A 23,654-nucleotide genomic window follows, 5' to 3' on the forward strand; every position below is an offset into this window, starting at 1 on the left:
CTCTCTGCCTGTTGATCCGTGTTTGATACCAGAATCACAGTAGATTTCCCAAGAAAGGTCAACACAAATCCAAACATGTTCCTGCATGTATAAGTGCTCCCTGAACAATAAGTGAATTTGCGACCAAGCTATGGACTTTTAAGTATATACATACTTTTAATAAACAGTACATTCTCATTAAAACAAGCCCTCACTGACCTCTGTAGACTCAGACACTGTGGAGCAAATCATCCTCAAAGTTCACAGTAGAATCACTGAAATTATTTTCTTTACAGCTCAACTCACCCTGCTCCCTTTTCCCATCAGTGGTTTTTCAGATAGTCAAGCGCAGGCCCTTTCCTTGCCACTTACTGCAGCTTACTATGACACAAAGCTGTTGCTACGTTAATAAGTCGATAGGGAGCTGTAGTATGGGGGACGACAAGATTTCCTTAGAAAATAGAGAGTCCTGAGGTTTGTGGACTCCCAGGACAAATGCAAATATAATCAGGTATGTTCATGTACACTGCTTTGTTAGAAAATAGGGATGCACCAAATGGAAATTTTGGCACTGAAAATGCGGGATGCACTTGGCCAAAAACCGAAAATGACGACAGTTTAAAAATAAATAAATATATATATTTAAAATAATTGTATTCTATTCAACTTTTTAATTTAATATCATCAATTTTAAATTGATATACATTTATCGCCAGCCATTTTTGGTACCTTTTTTAGAGCAAGGAAAGCTCAAGAAAAATGTATCCCTTTTAAATTCGATTTATGTCTGCACACTGGTCTGTTGGGCTTCCATTGTGGCGTTAAAAATCCTGCTTCCTGCATTTTTGGTCAGTTAAAAAAAAAATGCACAAAAAAACCGCACCTCCCAGTTCAAATGCATTGAAAACACAGCAAAAATGCCTCGATAATGCAACGTGTTTGTTTTTTTTATGTGTTTTTTGAGTCGCATGACGTATGAAAAACACACCATAAGCACAGTAAAATGGCGGAAAAGTCACCACAAATTAACAGCTAAATCGTGGCAAAATCGAATGCCGATAACACCATTATCGGCCAAAATTTCAGTGCATCACTATTAGAAGAGGTTTACACTAAAGTGACCCCCCTCCCTACCCACCAGCAGTACATACTCGGGTACCTCGCTCCCATGGTTGGCTACTGGAACTGAAGAAAGAAGTTTATTAGAATTACTAAAGGCACATTTTTTAAAATAAAATAGAGATGCTCTACTTACCTGCTCTGTGGTATTGCACAGAGGGGCCCTGAACCTCCTCTCCTGGGGTCCTACACTGGCAATTTTGGCTCTTGTTCTTTTCTGTCTGCCAGCACAGCAAGCCACTTGCCAAGGGGCATGTGAGCTCCCTTCTGAGCGTGTCTGAGCGTGTCTATAGGCATGCATCGTGGCTCAGCCCTGCCCATGAACCCAAACCCTACCCACGGCATGAGCTAAAGGCTCTCTCACTGCTGCCCAATCCTCCTGTGAGAAGACCTTGGCACGTCAAGTGGCAAAACATTTTTCACATGAATGCGTTAAGTTAAAGAAACCATTTTGTCAGAGACCACCCAGGGCTATGAACTCGTTCCCAATCACCATGTGACAGCACTTGGCCAATCTCAGAGCAGCTAGCATTGTCACATGGGTGAAGGGCAGTGAGTTATATGCTCACCCATACCCTGAAGTTCCACGTATTTTTCTGTGTCTTCCAGGACAGCACATGGCACCTCCTCCACCAGGAACAGGAAACGTGTCACTTAAACTTTTTAAAGGCAATCCTACAGAATTGGGCAGTTGTTGCGTGTTGCTTGGAACCTGGTGGAAGGAGGTGCAGCGTGGGACATAGAGTTGCCACCTATCTAGTTTAGTACCCAGACAGTACGGGTTTATAATGCTGTGCCCGGGTTTCCCTCTGTCTGACACCGAGACACCAGTGCCACTGACAGGGGGTACCATGGGACCTCCTGTAGGGGCACCAGCACACGGGGACCCAGACAGCAGAGGGATCAGAGCAGGAGGAGGGGAATTACAGAGGAGTCAAAACATAAGGGAGGGAATGAGGCAACTGGTAGCTGCTGGTGTTGTCGTTTTTAATAAATTAGATGTTTAAAAGCAATCCACTCACTCCATATCAGAGCTGTAGGTATGTCAGTCTGCGAAGTTCGATGCCCCATTCTCCCAATCCACGCTGCTTTTTCACTGAATCGCTGGAGGAAGTCAAGGATACAGAGCCATGGGGAAACTGCAGTGGGCTGTCAGCCTGGGACACTGTGACCAATCAGAGCATTCCAAAGGCTTAGCCACACCTCCATCATCAGAGGCTGACAATTCACATGAGTTTCCTGCGGCTCTCTGTTTCCTCCAGCAGTTCAGTGATAGCAGTGTGGATCGGGAGAATGGGGCAGTGTCAAAATTGTGCCACGGTTGGGGTGCTATGCTGTGTGCCGCTAAAGTGTTCAGGTCTGGCTTGAAGAAGAGGTGGCAACCCTAGTGGGGCACCTCCTCCCCCCCCCCCCTTCTTCACTTTCCTTGTTTGAGGGGGTCTCGTCAATTTTTGCTCCCAGTCTAATCTTTTTTATGGGCAGAAGAGGTCTGGGCTAAGCCCCAAAACAGAAATTGTATGTATTGTAGCATTCCAATCACTAGATATGGTGGCTGCATTTGTCTTTTTTTTTTCTTTTTTTTGGGGGGTGGGGGCTCAAGGTTTTATTTCCATAGGGAAATCTGCTAGTAACACAGGGAGATTTACTAAAAGCTGTACATGGTAGCCAATTGGTGTATAACTTCTTCATGTTCAATTAAGCTTCGACAATGAAGCTTTAAAGGTGATTGGTTTCTATTCAGAGCTGCATTAAATTTTGCACGCTCTAATTTAACCCCTAGTACACACAGCCCGAATGTCAGGTGGGATCCGCCAGTTGGATAAACGTCTGGCATTCGGCCTGTGTACAGCAGCTGGTCCGACAGAAGTTGGCTGAATGGCCGGAAGGGGCGTGACCAAAAAAGTCTGCTGATCGGCACCCAATCAGAGCGCTGATAGGGCTGTCCTGCTGTTGGTACACAATAGCTCAGCGGGGTAGATTGCTGTACTAACATTGCATAGTTAGAACAGCGGCTCCTCCTGAGCTTTTCAGGGTGTTTTTTAGGGCTGCAACTAACGATTATTTTCATAATCGATTAATCAGCCGATCATTTTTTCGATTAATCGGATAAAAACAAAAATGAAAAAAGGGAAGAAATACACACACACACACACACACACACACACACACACACACACACACACACGTTCCCCCCCCCCCAGTATAGATGACACATTCCTCCCCTCTCGCATGGTGTCACTGCCCCACCTCCTCTCAGTGCTCCCCTCCCCCCCTCCGGCGTCTCAGGTTTTCTCACCTCTTCATGGTGACAGCGGCTCCTCCTCGGTGTGCCGGGGTGGTGTGGTGCGGAGTCTCAGTCCAGACCCGCCACACGTGACTCGGCCGACTCCCTTGAATGGAGCGAAGGGCACCCCGAAGCCGGGAGATGGATGCACGCATGTGCAGAGCACAACCTCCAATCACGGCAGCGCTGGAAAGCGGCCTGGCGAGGGCTTGCCACGCCTGCGCTCTGCGGCGGGTCTATCGGAAGGCTGCTGGGTAGAGGGGGGGAGGAGGAGCCGAAAGCAGCGCAGGCAGTTGCTTTTCACTGTGGAAATTTAGAGCCTAGGATTTATAGGATTTTGCAATGACTTGTTTAATTGTGGTGAAAATAAAAAGGTTAAAGTGATACTAAAGGATAACATAACATTTTTTTTTTTTTACGTTAAAATAAAAAAGGTTATATTTAGCCACTTTGTGCAACGATGACGCACAGAAAGGTCCCACACCTCCTCCTCTGGAAATCTTTTGCTTACGCTGTCTGCTCCTCCCACCTTCGGGTGCCTCCTTAGCAAGCGGGGTACTAAGCAGGTACTAATGCATTTGCATTCCCAAGCCAGGCTGCGTGTGTTCATAGACACAAATAGTGCTGGTAAGCCACGTCTCTGCTCCCTCTTCAAATAAGTTAGATTCACATCTATGCGTTTTTAGTGCTTTTTGCATTTTGCAGATTTGCACTACAGTCCATTTAACATGGTTTCCTATGGAACACGTTCTGTAGTGCAAATCTGCAAAAGGCAGTAAAAATGCCATAGGTGTGAATCCAGCCTGACGAAGGCAAGCATAGGAGGAGGTAACAAGGCAGCTAGAGAGCAGGAGCATAAAGCATAACAAAAATACCCTGTGCAGCTCTAGCATAAAACAATTTCTAGCAAGTGCTTATATTTCTCAATAGCTTAAGGTTTAAATGATGTGTAGCTTTGATATGAAAGCATTTGCAGCCTAAATCTTCATACTCTGGTTTACAGTGCTGACATCAATGTTAAATACAATGATAATTCTCCTCTCATCCAATTTCTCATTAGCATTACAGTATGCAGCATGCCACACTGGGGGTGACGTCAGTGCGCAGCTCGCCGCCGCCGGGTGTACCAAGATGGCCGCCAGCTCCGGAGCTAGGCCAAAGCCGCGGCCTTTCCTAAGGCCGCGGATTGCGTGGTGCGAAACAACTAATCGATAATGAAAATCGTTGACAACGATTTTCATTATCGATAATATTGATTAATCGGTTCAGCCCTAGTGTTTTTTTGTTTTCGTTCAGCCTGCTGAATTTCAGCTAACAGCAGTTAAAGCAACATTTTTATTCCTTAAGTTTTACATAAATCAAAGCTGATCACTTCCCCTGTTAGCGGTAAATGTGTTTTTTTTTTTTTTTTTTTTTTCCTTCTAACTACCGTTATTGCCGGACAACTTGGTCTGTAAAAGGAAGTTGAAAAACAATAGACTTACTGGCCAGATCACAAGGTAATAAAACTGTTCTCGAGGGACTCCAAAAAACAAAGACTGCTGTGTTAATGCCACTGACTGTCATTTTTTTGTTTTGAGCATAGTTGGGCCCCTTTCACACAAGCGGACCGTTCAGGTCCGCTTGTCAGTTTTTTAGGCAGACCTGAACGGATGCTCCATACAAGTCTATGGAGCGACGGATGTCAGCGGTGACGACTCCGCTGACATCCAACCCGCTCCGATCCACTAAAGTGTGACGGATGGAAACCCTATTTTAATTTTCCATCCGTCTGGTGGATCGTATGAAAACGGACTCTACGGTCCGTCTTCATCCGATCCCGCATAGAGGAGAGCGGTGCTCTGACAGGTCGGTCCCTGCACAGTGTGCAGAGACAGACCTGTCATCTTCCTGCTTGGCGGGGATCAACGGAGCGATTCCTGCGGAGCCCGTACACGGACATGTCCGAGTGAAAGGGCCCTTGCACTTTAAAGCGGTCATAAAGGATATATATATATTATATTATATAATATATCTATCTATCTATATATATATTAGTTGTGTGTGTGTGTGTGTGTGTACTGTATATAGTGTGTTTTAATTATTTTCTAATATACGAGTTATACTTGCCTGCTCTGTGCAATAATGTTGCATTGGGCAGTCCCAAACTTCCTCATCTCAGGTCCCCCCTGGCGCTCTCTCACATCTTCCTCTTCTCTGTGCACCCCCCATAGGAAGCTGCTTTCTATGGTGGCGCACCTGCGGGCTCACTCTCAAACCGAGCTGTGTACGTTTATAGAGCCACAGCATGTTACCCCCATTAGATTGAAAGCAGCAGGAGTCAATGAGACTGTGAGAGAGGGGAGAGAGAGAACCAGCACTGCTACAGATGGGCACAGCGGTGTATTGATACAGGACACGGGTAAGAATTTAGGCAGGGAGTTTGGGGGAACGAATCGTGAAAGGGTGTTTTTTTTTTATTTTTTTATTTTTTTTTTTGAGGGTAAAGCATTATGGTTAAAAAAAAAAAACTTTTATTTGGCTTTAGAACCACTTTTACGATTTGCATGTCAATTCAAATAGAGTCCTTCTTTATCCCCATGTCTGCTGGGCATGCCAAAACAGATTCTCCCTTTGCCAGTTCAGCATTGGAAAGTGGGAGGAATAATCCCTGAGTAACTGTACATTTTAATATGAATGTATTGATGTGAAAGGCACATCCTGTATATGAACATGTATCCAGTGTTTCTGATAAAGTTAAATGAAATCTGTATTTCTAGATGCTCAATCCTTATTGCCACTGTGTGTTGTGCTATGTGTCTAATATAAAATCTGTGCACTTACCTGATCATCTGGAAGGCCATTGAGGAGTCCCTTGTTTCTTTCCAGATTGTACAACAGACGTTAACGGAATTCAACAAGAATGACTCTGATGCTTTCTTTCGTAAAGTTCTGTTTCAGTAATGCATTTTTGGACACGTGATGTGCAAAGCATAGAACTATGCATGCCCTTTAAATATAGAATAACCCCACGTTCTGTGATGTTTTAACAAAATAACATCTACTTACGGGTGTTTCTGCTAACGGTTTTGAAGTAACTTCCTCTCATCCTTGCGTCTTAGAAGATCTCGTGGTCACAGGTGGGCGTAAGACACTCGTACAGTCATGTAGCAATCGATGGAAACTCGGCAAACAAGAAGCATAATGCATGTGGTTAAGATGGCTGTGCTCTGAAATCAACACAACAATTTATTCAGGTTTAGCTACCTGTAATTTTGTATCGCTTTTTTGTGATTTTTATTGTGCTAAAATTAGAACCTTAATTCTGTTTAACTTAAAGCAGACCTTCACTCCCCTAAAACCTCTTGGCATCCTTGCAATCCTCAGCTCCCATCCCCCCAAAATCTTAAAGGCTAACGCCACCTTTTGGACCATGTTGAATGTTACATTTTGGGTGTAACATGATGCACATTGGACCCTCCCATGTGTGACAGGGTGCGGGGATTCTTCTCCCCTGCAGTAGCTGTCACTTTAGAAATGTTCACATGTGGTACTTTGCCTGCACAGCCACATCATTCATTCACAAATATCTGTGAATAAACAAACTACAAGTCCTGTCTGCCTCATGTTTCATAGTCCCTATGAAACACGAGTGCAGTAATACCACGCTTTGTAGTCTCCCTCCTTCCCGTCAATCTCACCCAGGCATGAATGACAGGTACTTTGCTCCAGCAGCCTCCTGGGTTATCCACATCAGATATCACAGGAGGGTTATTTAATGTGGAAATCCCCTTAGAGAGAGCAGGTGCAGAAGGACAGACCTGGCTTCGTATCACCTCATTGGTGCCAGTCAGTGAACGAGAAAACTTACTTATTTACAAAATGTTATAATGCATTTTAGCAAAAAAAATAAAAACCCCAGTAGTGATCAAATACCACCTAAAGAAAGCTCTATGGCTACTTTCACACTGGGGCGGGGAGGCGTAAAGAGCCTCTAATTTTAGCGGTGCGCTTTTCGGACACTAGCGCGGCACATTTAACCACCATTAGCGGCCAAGGAAAGGGTTAAAGGCGCTTGAAAAGCACCGCTGCCGTAGCCCTGCCACTGAAATCAATGAGCAGCGGCTCTCCCCCCCCCATCCTGCACATGCACCACCAGATTGTGAAAGCACTCAGGCTTTTACACTGGAGAGGCTTTTGAGGCGCTTTTCGGGTGCTATTTTTAGCGCTAAAACGCATGAAAAGCTCCCCAGTGTGAAAGGGGTCTATTTGTGGGAAGAAAATGATAAGATTTTGTTTGGGTACATTGTTGCATGACCACGCAATTGTCATTTTAAAAAGCGACAGCGCTGATAGATGAAAATTGCCCTGGGCGGAAAGGGGGGAAGGTGCCTGGTACTGAAGTGGTTATAGGGGTCCTAAAACTTGCATGGTTCTAAGGGCACACTTGAAACTTGCTTTTTATATACTGACTAATAAACTGTTTTGTATTATAATGCCGTATGTTTGAATTTTGGTATATTCTGTTAATTAGTGATGTCTCTATCTGTTTTCTCTTTGTAGGGGTTGGGAAGTCATGTCTTCTGCTTCAGTTTACAGATAAGCGGTTTCAGCCTGTTCACGATCTCACTATAGGTAAATGCTTTCAAGAGATTTTTTTGTAGTCTATAAACATTTTTTGCTTTTGTTTTCTATATGTAGTATGTGTCGTAATCATCACTTAGAACATGACCGTAATATTCACTGTTGATGGTGGCACCACAGGGTAGAAAATCCATATCAATAACACCGCGTTTGTCCCAGAAAACACTTGCCATCCTTTTACCTGCAGATGCAATTGTTTGAAAAAGAGTCCACATGCTTCCACTGCACTAACACCATTGTCTGCCATCTTGATCAATGGTCTCTGGACTGGCCTGCCACATGTATGCCACGTATCAGTAATAGGACCCACTTACTACTTGCTGGGGTTGATTAACTAAAGGCAAATCCACTGTGCACTACAAGTGCATTTGGAAGTGCAGTCGCTGTAGATCTAACAGGGAGATCTAAATTGAGGGGAAGCTCTGCTGATTTCTATCATCCATGTGCAAGCTAAAATGTTGGTTCTTATTGTCTTTGTCCCCCTCAGAGCTACAGCAACTGCACTACAAAGTGCACCTCTAGTGCACAGTGGATCTGCCTTTAGTAAATATCCCCCATTGTTTGTAGTACTGCCATGCTAGCATCCTTCTTTATACCTGTAAAATTAGTCCTGGTTTGACTTGAACACCGTGTGTGTGTGTGTGTGTGTGTGTGTGTGTGTAGATAGATATTATATATGTATATATCTCTATCATACAGCGTGTGTGTGTATATGTCTATCTACAAAGCCTTAAAGTATTTATACCCCTTGAAATTTTATCATGTTACAAACAAAAACGTAAATGTATTTATTGTGATGGGTCAACACAAAGTGGCACATAATTGTGAAGTGGAAGGAAAATGATAAATGGTTTTCAAAATTTTTTACAAACAAATATGTGAAGTGTGGTGTACATTTGTATTCATCCTCCCGAGTCATTACTTAGTTGAACCACCTTTCTTTGCTATTACAGCTGCAAGTTATTTTGGGTATGCCTCTACCAGCTTTGCACATCTAAAGTGACATTTTTGCCCATTCTCCTTTGCAAAATAGCTCAAGCTCTGTCAGATTGGATGTAAAGTCTGTGTCTTGCCACAGATTCTCAATTGGATTTAGGTCGGGACATTGACTGGGCCATTCTAACGCAAGAATATGCTTTGTTCTAAACCATTCCATTGTAGCTCTGGTTGTCTGTTTAGGGTCGTTGTCCTGCTGGAAGATGAACCTCCTCCTAAGTCTCAAGTCTTTTGCAGACATGACCGGACTTCAACAGACTTGGTCCGTTCTCACGTTTCACTGGTCGGTGTCCTGGCCACCTGGTCACACCTGTGTGTGTGTGTGTTTGTGTGTGTGTGCGCACTGCCTACCATACTTAATACAATTGTTTACAATAGTTATATAATTTTCTCAATCAGAGCCTGTTTAATACAATCCCCCATGTCCGCCGCCAGGGGAATTGATGGGTCTTCTGGTCTGCGAGTTTTGCCTATGGTGGGGGTGTGCTGATCTTCTTAACTTAATATTATTGTATTGAATATAACTCCTTGAGATTCATATTTCATTGCTCTGTTTTTTGTTTATGTCCTATCTAAATGTATTATCTGCTTTATAGATCATACTCCTGATGAAGCGGTTTTCCGCAAAACTAGTTGAGGGAATTGTGTGTACTCCTCCTTCATTTGAAACTCTTCGGGGGAACCCGCCAGTAGTTTGTCCATTGTAGTGTACACTATATATTTTTAATATATTGTTGTTCGTGTAATTGCTTTTTTTCCTTATTAAACTTTATATACTTTTAACCATTATCCATTTTTGATTACTAAGTACAGAGATAGTCCAATCAACAATCCTTTTAGGTGTGGTTGCACGAAGGTCAGTATGAGCAACTTCCCTGGCACCTACATACCAGCGAATTTCTCTAAATTAAGAATTTTGGATTCATAATTTTGGATGAGGATACATTCATGTAATGTAAATTTCTGTGAATCTGAGGCTATACTCACATTGTGCTAAATTACACACAGGTGGACTCTATTTACAAATTTGGTGACTTCTGAAGGCAATTGGTTCCACTAGATTTTATTTATCAGAATAAAAGGGGCCGAATACAAATGCACCTTCACTTTTTAGCTATTTATTTGTAAACAATTTTGATAACCTTTATCATTTCCTTCAACTTCACAATTATGTGCCACTTTGTGTTGGTCTGTCACATTAAATCCCAATAAAATACATTTACATTTTTGGTTATAACATGGCAAATTGTGGAAAATTTCATGGGGTATGAATACATTTTCTAAGCCCATCTATCATATAGATATGTCTATATGGTCTATAGCAGAAATGTAATGCTAATGAATAAATAACAGAAATTATTTAAATTATAAAGTTTTTGTATCTCATACTGGGTGCCCAAACCATTGATTATAAAAGTGGGCCAAGTTAAACAATGATAGATAAATAGATCCGTGAAGCTAGTTGGCCAAATTTCCTTGTGCTCTTGTGTACAGATCTATAGAATGTGACCAAAGAGTGAGCCCCGCTCTGAGAATTTCGATTATGGTCTACTCTTCAAAATGAATGTGAACTGCACAGTTCATGCCTTATGTTCATTTTATTTAGGAGGAGACTGCAAGGATTAAGCCCCATGTTGAGTTTTCAAACTTGACATTGAGTTGTATTTAGACTGTGCCATCCACACTGTTAATTATAAATGAGTTTGATATATTTTTGCAGGCTTGCTGCAAGTGCAGTGATCCAAAGATATCGCATTGCAGTCTAAGCTGTGTTTATTGTGTTTTCCTGGTTTCTACATGTATGAAGTTTGTAGCACAGGGACATGCAGTGCTCCTTTGCTCAGTTGTTTGTAAGCAGTTTTGAAAAAGTGTTACAGAATCTAGGAGGAAGCAGCAAAGCTGCTTTGACCTGTGACCTTTCCATTTCCCCATGTCCCTATAGCAGCCATACATAGGACACACATGACATCATCAATATATACAGTTTCCCCCAACCCTTTTTAATCTGAATACAGCAGCCATATAGACAGTTATACACTTCTTAAAGGGATTGTAAAGAATCGTTTTTTTTATTGTTTTTAAATAACAAACATGTCATACTTCCACTGTGCAGCTCGTGTACAGAGTGTCCCAGAGCATCATCTTCTGGGGTCCCCTGTCAGCTCTCGCGGCTCCTCCCTGCATCAGATAACCCCCTAGGAGAAGCGCTCTCCTGAGGGCGTTACCTTGCGGGCGCGCTCCCGAGTCCAGCATTTGCATTCAGACATGAATGCCGGACTCTGCCCCTCCCCCTCAGTGCCCGCATCATTGGATTTGATTGGCAGCAGTGGGAGCCAATGGCTGCGCTGCTATCAATCTATCCAATCAAGAGCCATGACCCCATGAAGAAAGGGAAATCAGGTCCCCGCCGAAGAGATAAAGGGGCTCAGGTAAGTAAAAGGGGGGGGGGTGTCTGACAGATGTTCTTTCACCTTTTAATGCACAGGATGCATTAAGGTGAAAAAACATAAGGGTTTGCAACCCCTTTAACCATTTTTCTGCAAAACATCTGTTTGGGAGCCACGTCGCCCAACCGCGCAATTGTTGGTTAAAGTGACGCAGTGCCGAATCGCAAAAACTGCTCTGGTCAGGAAGGGGGTAAAATCTTCCGGGGCTGAAGTGGTTAAGGCAATTGTTTTATGCGCTATAAATAATAGTGTTTTGACAGGTGTTCTAATATTATTATTATTATATTCTAGATAGCCCAAAAGGCATATCTTGGGATCTAAATCCATATGGGTTTGATAAGTGCAGTTAATAGTGTCTACCAGGCTTTGCCAGTACCTGAACAATTTTGGAGCATTTCCACAACATGTGGAGTAATTCGACAGGAGACCTAGAACATTCTCACGCTGACCCCAGTTGAACAACTTAAGTGGGGTCCTATATGCTCTATGAAGGATAAGTGTTGCAGAAAGTGCCCGTTCCAAGTATAGTCTGTGAAACCTCATTTAAAATATCTTGCTTCTTTCTCCCACCCTTTCCTACCCAGGCAAGTGACCATCCTTTGACATTATCATTACGAGGGAATCTTTAAGTGGTATGGGCTATATATATCTAGCTTGGTATATTTGGACTGGGCCTGTAGAGCGTCCCGCAGTTGTAAATATTAGAAGAATCTGCGAGAAGGAAATGGTATGTCGTCTGTAGAACCTAGAATGTTCTCAGAACATTTTGAGTACAACTGGGCACTATATTGAATCCTTAACACATGCCAGTACTCAAACCCCTCTAAGTTGCACAACTCTTTATAATTTGCATTTTCCCAAAACTGAATACACGGAGATTCCCTCATATTGTATAATCTCATATCTGGCACACTTGTGCATAGGTACCAGGGTGGGGCTATGAGGAGCATGGGCAAAGGGCCCTGATTCTAGTTGGGCTAAAAGATGGTAATGGGAAGATCTACACAGAAGCAATGACTGAATGTCTGTCCAGTTCGTAACCCACAAAATTCTTAAGGTATGCAGCCAAAAAGTACAGTCTTGCTTGAGGCACTGCCAGTTCCCTTGCTTCCTTAGGTAGCTGAAGTGCGTCAGTAACTTAATCCTGGGGTTTTGACCTTTCCATAAAGAGTCTATTTTTTTTTTTAACCACTTGAGGGGTATCCATGTGGGTGGGCCTAGTGTGGTCAGTTTTTAGCAGGGACACAGAGGCACGGAAGGAACACCAGGGATTTTACACAAGGAAAGCAATACAATGAGACCGAGATACCTTTCTATACACTCGCATGGTATAGCAGGCACATATCAGGAATTTGAAATGCTGGGGTAACAAACACTTTAGGCACATTTTGATCACTAGGAGAGAGGGATGGTATTCCCAGTGGAGCTGGAAATTCCCTAAGACTCCATTCACACCTGATAGCGGGCAGAATCGCCGCCATTCCACCGGCAATTTCAAATTGCTGCAGGGTGCTTTTGCGATGCTATTACTTCTTAATGGCACCCCAATCGCGCCACAATTTTCCCGCAGATAAATTGCAGCGTTTGTCGCTCAAAAGGGAACATGAGCTTCTTTCGTGATTTACCGCTCAACAGTTGTGGCAAAATCACAGCGCGATTGGGGTGTCATCAGAAGTAATATATATATTGGTGGACTAATATCTCTAGTATAGTTTAGTCGACTGAAATCTAACAGGTTTAGTTAAATTGTAATGCATTATTTAAGCATTTCTCTAGAATTGCCAATGTCAATTGTCATGATATACTGAAATAAAAATAGAATAACACGTTATTTATGGTATTCAGGTTTGAATATGTGCTCCAGACACAGATTTTGCCCTTTTGTATGCATAACTTTATAAGTCAAACCAAGTATCATAAGCTAACAAAAATATTGCTTTTTGACAAACAGAAGTACAACTTAAAAAACAAAACAAAAAAAAAACACTATTGGCTGTAATGCCATTCACATATTACCTGAATATTCAGTGGAGAAAATAATTATTTGATCCCCCCTGTACATTTTGTATGCTTGCCCACTTACAAAGAAATGAAGGGTCTATTGTTTTTATCATAGGTGTATTTTAAATGATCGAGACAGAATATGGACCAAAAATTCAGAAAAAACACATGATACAAATTAGGGCCGAGACAACTAATCGATTAATTGATAACTAATCAATTACTATTTTCATAATCGATTAATCGACCAGCCGATTAGTTAGTCTGCATACAGAATGCATTATTTGTTTACATATCATGAAATACAGTGCAGCACACATACAGCTCAGTACACCGTCCACACATGTGAGTAAGTGCCTGAGAACTTGTGAATGTGTGAGGAGCAATGCCTCATGGGACATGTAGTCCGGGGCAGGAAGTGGTGGTTCTAAAGACAGAAGTTTTTTTTTTTTTTTTTTTAACCTTGCTATAGGGGCACTTTATACTATACTTTGCAGCTTGTTATTGGGGCACTCGGAGGGCAGGAGGAGCCAAAAGTGTCAGGGACCCTAGAAGAGGAGGATCAGGACCACTCTTCTTTACTCTGTGCAAAACCATTACACAGAGCAGGTAAGTATAACATGTTTGTTGTTTTTAACTAAAACAAAAAACAAGACTTTAAAGACTCGGAAGATCAGCATCTGAACCCAGAGAAGGTGGAGGCTGATAGATTGGAGGTAATAGAAGGGATTGCCATTACATTTAAAGTAAACTTTTACCAGTATTGTGCATTATATTTAAAATGATCATATCCATGAATAAAAAAAGTCTCAGCTTTTAGTACTACTTTTAATATAAACGATTTATATCTCCCTTCCACTCATCATATAGCTTCATGTCTGACTCCTAGTGAAAATGCCATATATAGAATATTCATACAAATAATCTTTGTACATTCGCTGAATGAAACCATGTTGTTTGAAATTTTCACTTTCTTTTAAAATTCTGTTTTTTTATTTATTTATTTATTTTTTTAAATGAAATTTCGGAATAAAAACCACATACACTATCTGAAAATTCCTTTCACAAGAAGTTTTCTATTTCTATATTTTTCATGTCGCTGTGGTTGAAAACGAACGTTGATTTGACCCCACTAATGATTAGAAAATTGAACGAACGTTCTTAAAATTACTAACTGTTAGTTGCAGCCCTAATACAAATTTTATAAGTTTGAGTTGCAGTTCAGTGAGTAAAATAAGTATTTGATCCCCAAGCAAAACAAGCAAGTACAGTAGGGATTTTGGTCCACTCTTTACAGATCTTTTCTAAATCCTTAAGGTTTTTTAGCTGTCACTTGTCAACTCAGTTTCAGCTCCCTGCAGAAATTGTCTTTTAGGATTCAGGTCTGGAGAGCGGCTAGGCCATGCCATGACCTTTAAAGGTGTTTGTTATTTAAAAAAAAAAAAAACATGTTATACTTGCCTCCACTGCGCAGCTCGTTTTGCACAGAGTGGCCCCGAACTTGGTCTTCTGGGGTCCCTCGGCGGCTGTCTCGGCTTCCTCCCACAAGGACTCCACAACTTCACGCGAGCTCCCTCGCATGATGTGGAGTGCTTGCGGGCGCGCTCCCGTGATACAGCTGGTGGCCATTGCCGCTCACTGTATCACTCGGGCACGCCATGTCATTGGATGTTTTTGACAGCAGCGCGAGTCAGTGGCTGCGCGGTTTTCAATCCATCCACTCTAGCCAATCAATGGCCAGGGAGAGTGGCGAAGAGGATGTCGGGGGCGAGTGTGGGACTTTCGAGGGGTCAGGTAAGTAAAACGAGGGGGATGGGGGGCCGGCACTGTCATGTTTTTTCACTTTAATGCATTCTAAACTTAGAACTTTTCCCTCTACAACCCCTTTAATGTGCTTCTGTTTGAGCCACTCCTTTGTTGCCTTGGCAGTATGTTTTGGGTCATTGTCATGCTGGGAGACCCATCCACAACCCATCTTCAGTGTTCTGGCTGAGGGAAGAAGGTTCTCATCCAAGATTTTACAATACAAGGCCCCGTCCATTGGCCCCTCAATGCATCAAAGCCAGTCTGTACCTTTAGCAGAGAATCAGCCCAAAGCATAATGTTTCCACCTCCATGCTTGACTGTAGGAATGGTGTCCTTAGGGTCTTAGCATTTTTCTTCCTCCAAACACGGCGAGTCGAGTTAATGCCAAAGAGCTCAATTTTGGTCTCATCTGACCACAGCACTTTCTCCCAATCCTGGGACATGGGCCTATACATGTGCCTTCTTGAGCAGGGGGATCTTGAAGGCACCGCAAGTTTTCAATCAATGGCAGCATATTGTGGTTACCAATGATTTGTTTGGTGACTGGTCCCAACTGCCTTGAGATCATTCACATGCTCCTTCCATGTAGTTCTGGGCTGATCCCTCACTTTTCTCATGATCATCCTTACCCCATGAGGCAAAATCTTGCATGAAGCTCCAGACTGTGGGCAATTGATGGTTATTTTGTATTTCTTTAATTTGCGAATGGTCGAGCCGACAGTTGTCTCTGCCTGACCAAACTTCTTGCTGATGGTCTTGTAGCCTATTCCACCCTCGTGCAGGTGTACAATCTTGTCCCCGATGTCCTTTGACAGCTCTTTGGTCTTGCCCATAATGGTGAGGTTTTAATGGAAGAGATTCCGTGGACTGGTGTCGTTTATACACATAATAAGTTGTGAGTTCTTAACCACTTCAATACAGGGCACTTTCAGGCCAATTTTCAGGTTTCAGCGCTGTTGCATTTTAACTCATGCAGCACTGTACCCAAACAAAATGTTTATCTTTTTTTTTTTTTCCTACAAATAGTGCTTTCTTTTGGTGGTATTTTAATCACTACTGGGTTCTTTGTTTGTTTTTCTTTGTTTCTTTTGTAAAACTTTGTAAATAAGTAAGTTTTCTCCTTCACTGATGAGGCAGCACTTATATACAGCACTGATTGGCACTCAAAGGTGGCACTGATAGGTCCTACTGATTGGCACAGATTGGCATCCCTAATGGCCACTGCCATCACTGGTGGGCTGTAGTGGGCATCCCTGGTGGGTTTGCACTGATAATGTGCCGATTATAAGCGCAGGCTCCCCCCGTCAGGAGACCCGCCGATCGTTGCTCCTCTGCTCATGTCTTGTCAGCGTTAGTAGAGGAAAAGCGAAGAAACGGCACTTCCTGGCTACCGGGTGATAAGCTGTGATTGGGCACAGCTGATCACATGCTAAAGAGCCTACATCATAGGCTCTTTATTTAGATCAGAGATGCGGTGTGTCAGAGCGACACACCATAACATTGATCGTTGCGCTCGCCTGCGGCTCTTTCTGCTGGACGTTATATGGCGCCCGGTCAGCATAATATAACCGCCTCCTGGCCATCATTCTGCTATATGATGGGCAGGAAGTGGTTAAATTGACAGGATTAGTCTGTGTACCACATAATCATACTGCAGTCAGCCTGTGGGAGGCAGAATGTTTGTTGGTTGGTAGGGGGATCAAATGTTGTGGTGTTTTTTATTTAATTTTTTTTCTCGCTGAACGGCAACTCCATTTTATAACAATTGTATCATGTGTTTTTTTTTTTTTCTGGATTTCTGGTTGATAGTCTGTTTCTTTCATTTAAAATACACCTATGATAAAAATTATAGACCCTTCATTTATTTTTAAGTGGGCAAACTTACAAAATCTGCAGGGGATCAAATAATTATTTTCCCCACTGTATTACAAACATTAAATATCAAGAAAAAAAACATAAGAAAAGGCTTTTTTGTTAATATTTTTATCTTTCGGCAGCTTAGTAGATGCCCCCTACTTATGTAGCAGTGTAAAATTGCAGTACATGTTCAAACTGTAGTGTGTTGTTATTATTATAGGCTGGGGATGGAATTGTGTTGCCAATTTGGAGATGGCCAGCAGAGGGCGCCAAAGAGATGGTGTGAATGAGTGTAATCCGTGGAACTGCACAGGAAAGGGAAAGGATTAATGGGAGCTTGTGTCTCCCAGCCAATACAGCTTGTGGGGAACTAATTGCCACTGACATCTTGGATCTTGGACACCTTGGGATAAATTGAAAAGGCTACTGGGAGGCGGATCTTTTTTTTTACAATTTCAGTACCTGACCTAAAAAATGTTTTTGATTGAATGGCCACAGATTTCAATAGACATACTCCCATCTTGTGGAAAGCGTTCCCAAAATCTGGAGGCTGTTGCATCTGCAAAGGAGGGCCAACTCTTTTATTATTGCACGTGGATTAGGATCTCCAACAACCTCCATGTAGGTGCGATAGTTGGGTATCCACAATCTACATAGTGAGTTACATTTTTATTTTTTTTTATTTAATTTTAGGGTTATGTCTGCTTCCTGCTTCCTTCTTCCCTCTTCTTTCTTCTTCCATTCTGATTGTCCCTTATGGAACCTGTAAAATGCCAACTTTATCACCTCAGAGTAACTGACCACACATCTCCGGAGTGACAATTTTTTTTTTTTTGTATTTTTTTTTTAAAGGGTAAAAAGAAAGAGGCTAGACTTTTGCCATGTTTTTTGCAGTCATGCTTCCATTACATCAGTGAAACCTAAAAGAGAAAATAAACTATATAATAACCAAACCCAAACATTTTCAACTTATGAATTTAAATGTTTTGTTTTCAGGGGTTGAGTTTGGTGCCAGAATGATAAATATAGACGGGAAACCTATAAAGCTGCAGATATGGGACACGGTAAGATTTTTTTTTTTGATTTGTGCGCAACATAGGTCTCAAAAGATCATATGCTTTATTTCAAGTATAAATTAGAAAATGTACCTAAAAAACATAAGCACAGGGGACATTACTTACCTTAAAGTGGTTGTAAACCCTTACAACACACTTTGACCTACGGGTAAGCCTAGATTAAGGCTTACCCGTAGGTCTAAGAAATATCTCCTAAACCTATACGGTTTAGGAGATATTTGCCCAAATACAGGCACCGCTGTCTACGGTGCACTGACCGCAGCATTTTCAACGGCGGAGCTGCCGCGCGTGTCGGCTCCCGTGCGCATGCGCGGCAGTGACGTCATCACGGCTTCGCCGAATGACAGCGGCGGAGCTGCGAGACCCCTCCAAAGAGGAAGTAAACCCTGATGGATTTTACTTCCTCTTTTGCTCGCTGCTGCAGCCTGCAAATGAAATCGCATACTAGCTCATTATGTGCCACTTACCTGAAAAAGAATCCAGCGATGTCCCCTGTGTAGGCAGCATCCATCTTCTGGCCCTCTGTGATTCACTGGAGCCACGTGACGTCACTCCCGCACATGTGAGCGGGAGCCGCAACTAACTGCACAGGCGCAGTGGGAATTTTCGGCAGACTACAAGTGAAATATGTCCTACGGCACACGTTTAGGAGATGTTTACACTACCTATAGGTAAGTCTTATTTTTGGCTTATCAATAGGTAGAAGTCCAAGAAGTGCATTTACAACCACTTTCAGTGTAAAGGTAAGGTTACCGTACAATTCCTCTTGAATGGTCTCCCTGTTAATCTGGTCAGAAATGCGGAGCTGTCTCGTTCTTTAGCTCAGCAAAAAGACAACTGATACAAGTCCAGCAAAGGCAATGTGCTGTAAGCACACAGCAGAATATTCGATGCTGAATGTTTCTGACAGACTAAAATTTTTTATTTTTTTTTGCTAGAAAATTACTTAGAACCCCCAAACATTATATATATTTTTTTCTAACACCCTAGATAAAATGGAGGTCATTGCAATACTTCTTTTTTTTTTTTTCACACCGTGTTTGCTCAGTGGTCTTACAAGCGCACTTTTTTGGGAAAAAATTCACTTTTTTGAATAAAAAGAAATAAGACAACCTTAAAATTAGCCCTTTTTTTTTTTATATTGTGAAAGATAATGTTACGTCAAGTAAATTGATACCCAGCATGTCATGCTTAAAAAAATGTGCCTGCTTGTGGAATGGCGTCAAACTTTTAACCTAAAAAATCTCCATAAGCGACATTTAAAAAAAAAAAAAAATTCTACAGGTTGCATGTTTGCATGAGGTCTAGGACTAGAATTATTGCTCTCGCTCTACCAATTGCGGCGATACCTCCCATGTGTGGTTTGACTACCGTTTTCATATGCGTGCGCTACTTACATATGCGTTCGCTTCTGCACACAAGCTCGTCGGGACGGGGTGTTTAAAAAAAGGTTTGCTTTTTTTTATTAATTTTTTTTCTTATTTATTTTACTTAATTTTATTTTTACACTGTTTTAAAAAAAAAAAATTGGATCACTTTTATTCCTATTACAAGGAATGTAAATATCCCTTGTAATAGAAAAAAACATGATGGGTCCTGTTAATTATGAGATCTGGGGTCAAAAAGTCCTCAGATCTCATATTTGGACTTAAGTGCAATAAAAAAATAAATTAAAAAAAATTGTAATTTGAAAAAATGACATTCAAAAATGTGCCTTTTAAGAGGTATGGGCGGAAGTGACGTTTTGACGTCACTTCCGCCCTGCTATGGTATAGAGATGGGCGGGGGCTATCTTGGCCTCCATCTCCATACCACAGACAAGGCAGGTCCCGATCGCCTCCACCGATACCAACGCCTCCGGTAAGCGGCAAAGGGTGCAGGAGAGCGGCAGGAGGGAGGGTGGCACCTCTCCCGCCACAGATAACCGTGATCTCGATGCGAACCCGCCACAGAGACCACCATTATCGTACACACAACCAGCGCCTGAAGAGATGGATATCTCGGTTGTGGCAGCAGCTGCTGCCGTTACTGAGATACCCATTCTTTAACCACTTCAATACAGGGCACTTAAACACCTTCCTGCCCAGACCAATTTTAAGCTTTCAGCGCTGTCGCACTTTGAATGACAATTGCGCGGTCATGCTACACTGTACCCAAATGAAATTTTTATCATTTTTTCCCCACAAATAGAGCTTTCTATTGGTGGTATTTGATCACCTCTACGGTTTTTATTTTTTGCGCTACAAATAAAAAAATACCGAAAATTTTGAAAAAAAAATTTTTTTTTTTTTGTTTCAGTTTCAAAACTTTGTAAATAAGTACGTTTTCTCCTTCACTGATGGGGCTACACTGATGGGCACTGATAAGGTGGCACGGATGGGCGACACGGATGGGCGACACGGACGGACACTGATAGGTGGCACAAATTGGCACTGATAGCTGGCACGGATGGGCGGCACGGATGGGCGGCACGGATGGGCATGGATAGGCGGCACAGGTGGGCATGGATAGGCGGCACAGGTGGGCACTCATAGGCGGCACAGGTGGGCACTCATAGGCGGCACAGGTGGGCACTTATAGGCGGCACAGGTGGGCACTTATAGGCGGCACAGGTGGGCACTTATAGGCGGCACAGGTGGGCACTTATAGGCGGCACAGGTGGGCACTCATAGGCGGCATCGGTGTTATAGTAATGGATGCCAATCAGTGCCAAACAATAATGCATGCCAATCAGTGATGCCCATTGTGGCCACTGATTGGCATCCATTATGGGCACTGATTGGCACCCATTGTGCTGACTGGCACCCTGGTGGTCTAGGGAGGATTATGGATTTTTATTACCTTTTCCCTGGTGGTCTAGTGGTGTCCCTGGTGGTCCAGTGTGGGCATCCTCGGGGGGGCTGTGCTGATAATCGATCAGCACAGACCCCCCCCTGTCAGAGGAGCAGCCGATCAGCTCTCCTCTACTCGCGTCTGACAGACGCGAGTGAGGGAAAGCCGATCACCGGCTCTTCCCATTTACACTGTGATCAGCCGTGATTGGACACGGCTGATCACATGGTAAAGAGTCTCCGTCGGAGACTCTTTACCGAGATCGTAGTTGCCGGGTGTCAGACTGACACCCCGCAACAATGAGGGGGCGCGTAGCGGCTCATAATCCTAATCACGTCATATGACGTCCGGTTAGGATTATGAAACCACTTTGCCGCCGTCAATTTGTAATAGGGCGGGCGGCAAGTGGTTAAGTAATGGACGTACATCGGCGTGCGCCGGTCGTAAAGTGGTGAGAGTTCCTGTAATGCGTTGTGGTGTTTTTTTTTTTTTTTTTTTTTGTTTTTTTTTTTTCTCTCTATTACAAGGGATGTTTACAGAGGTGGTTCTGGCCAGCTCAGTACAAAAAAAAGGCCTGAATTCTTTCCTAAATATACAGAATATAAGTGGGTACTAAACTTTTTATAGGTAAAGTTGATCCTGGGAAAATCCGATTGCCTCTCGGGGGATCAGGAAGGAATTTTTTTACCCTGCTGTAGCAAATTGGAGCATGCTTTGCTGGCTGTGGGTGAAGGTTTGTGTACATGAGATTGTATATATTTTTTTTTTTTGGTTGAACTAGATGGACTTTTTTTTTTCCCCCTGACTATGTAACTATGAATAAAAGTGACCCTTTTTTTTTTTTTTTTTTTAATGGACAGTGTCAAAATAAAAAGTTAAATAAATAAGAAAAAAAAAGTTAAAATGCCCCGTCCCCATGAGCCCGCGTGCAGAAGCCAACACATATGTACGTCGAGCGCACATATGAAAACTGTGTTCAAACCACACGTGAGGTATCGCTGCGATCATTGGAGCGAGAGTAATAATTCTAGCAAAATTCTGGAACTCTAAACAGGTAACCTGTAGAAATTTTTAAACGTCGCCAATGGAGATTAAGTGCCAAGGTTTGTCACCATTCCATGAGCAAGCGCAATTTTAAAGCATGACATGTTGGGTATCAATTTACTCGACGTAACATTATCTTTCACAATGTAAAAAAAAAATGGTCTTTAAGACCGCTGCGCAAATATGGTGTGACCTAAAGTATTGCAATGGCCGCCATTTTATTCTCTAGGGCACGTGTCTAACACAAGGCCCATGAGCTGAATCCTGCCCTCCAGGCCACCAGATCCACCAGATCTTGCACTTTTCTGTGCAGCCACAGAGGGGCTCATCATTCAGAAGACTCTGGCCCAGAGGGCCAGAGTCCAAAATCAACAACTTCTGCGCTCTGGTGCCTTGGTCTTTGAAGTGTGGTACCGACAGTTTAGATGGTAGTGTCAAAAGGTCTTGCAGCCCTCCTTTAGAACATTGGGTGTTCAGATACTGGATAAAAACAAAACAAAAAGGAAGGCGCACTGACCTAGTGCATTACCATAAAAGGAGCTTTATTAAATGCAGAACAAATGGCAAAATGGCTACTCACAAACAAGTATTGATCAAAGGCAAAATCAATACAATTGAATCCATCGCACCGAACATCGACAAATTCAGATCAGATGTCAGATGAATAGGCAAATACCTCAACAAAAATTGCTGACGCGTTTCAAGGGTGACCCCCTTTCTTCAGAGCCAAAAATAAGCAAAGCAAATAAGCTTATTTTTGGCTCTGAAGAAAGGGGGTCACCCTTGAAACGCGTCAGCAATTTTTGTTGAGGTATTTGCCTATTCATCTGATCTGAATTTGTCGATGTTCGGTGCGATGGATTCAATTGTATTGATTTTGCCTTTGATCAATACTTGTTTGTGAGTAGCCATTTTGCTATTTGTTCTGCATTTAATAAAGCTCCTTTTATGGTAATGCACTAGGTCAGTGCGCCTTACTTTTTGTTTTGTTTTCCTTCTCCAAAGTCTGCACTTTCTGCTTCTTGGCTCTGCCCCCAGCTTCTTCTTGGCAGAAGCACACGGTAAGGGGGTGCACTGTAATGTAAGGGAGGGTGAGGGACTCTTGATTTCTGATGGGAGTTGGGGGTGCTCTGGACATCTAATGTTATACATCATAATGCTATATGAATATGCAACCATAATGCTGATGTGGTCCACAATGAAATTCAGCTTGACAGCCCTGTTCTAGGGTGTCTGAAAAAAAAAGTGTGTGTGTGTGTGTGTTTGGGGGTTCTAAGTAATTTTCTAGCAAAAAAAAAGATTTTCGCTTTTGTAAACAGATCTCAAAAAGAGGCTTGGTCCAGAAGTGGGTAAGGTAAAAAACCTTCAGCCTTTATAACCACTTTAAAATGTGATGTAAATACTACAAGAAAAAATAGACAAATCGTTAAACTCCATTCACAAAAAAACGCACACTGTTATTATCTCACGGCAGTCAATATTTTAGTATTGTGCAAAATAACAATGAGGTGGAACTTTGCACTGGCAAATAGGTTAAAAGTATACAATGTATTAGTGTAAAAATGTTATGCCCTGAGCTCAGGAATGTAA

The 23,654-nt window shown here is 42.5% G+C and overlaps 2 protein-coding genes across 7 annotated transcripts in view; one reads left to right on the top strand and one right to left on the bottom strand.

Annotated features, from left to right (window-relative positions):
• Positions 1 to 6,346, bottom strand: part of TOX4 (TOX high mobility group box family member 4) — a 66,445-nt gene extending 60,099 nt beyond the window's left edge. Inside the window, exon 1 of the mRNA XM_077466860.1 lies at positions 6,206 to 6,346. The gene's annotated coding sequence lies outside the window, so the exon portion shown is untranslated. The remainder of the gene's footprint in view (positions 1 to 6,205) is intronic.
• Positions 1 to 23,654, top strand: part of RAB2B (RAB2B, member RAS oncogene family) — a 49,943-nt gene that overhangs the window by 4,210 nt on the left and 22,079 nt on the right. For 2 of the 6 annotated variants that reach the window (XM_077466861.1, XM_077466863.1), the window contains exons 2-3: positions 7,925 to 7,996; positions 18,109 to 18,176. In XM_077466861.1, coding sequence (XP_077322987.1) covers positions 7,925 to 7,996; positions 18,109 to 18,176 — 140 coding nt within the window. Of the gene's footprint in view, positions 1 to 6,250; positions 6,322 to 6,367; positions 6,502 to 7,924; positions 7,997 to 18,108; positions 18,177 to 23,654 lie in introns of those variants that run through there. The other 4 variants (XM_077466862.1, XM_077466864.1, XM_077466865.1 and 1 more) reach the window with 4 other exon arrangements.

This window comes from Lithobates pipiens, unplaced genomic scaffold (genome assembly GCF_037356315.1).
Source record: "Lithobates pipiens isolate NorthernLeopardFrog02 unplaced genomic scaffold, aLitPip1_a1.2 Scaffold_4, whole genome shotgun sequence".
Classification (NCBI taxonomy): Eukaryota; Metazoa; Chordata; class Amphibia; order Anura; family Ranidae; genus Lithobates; species Lithobates pipiens.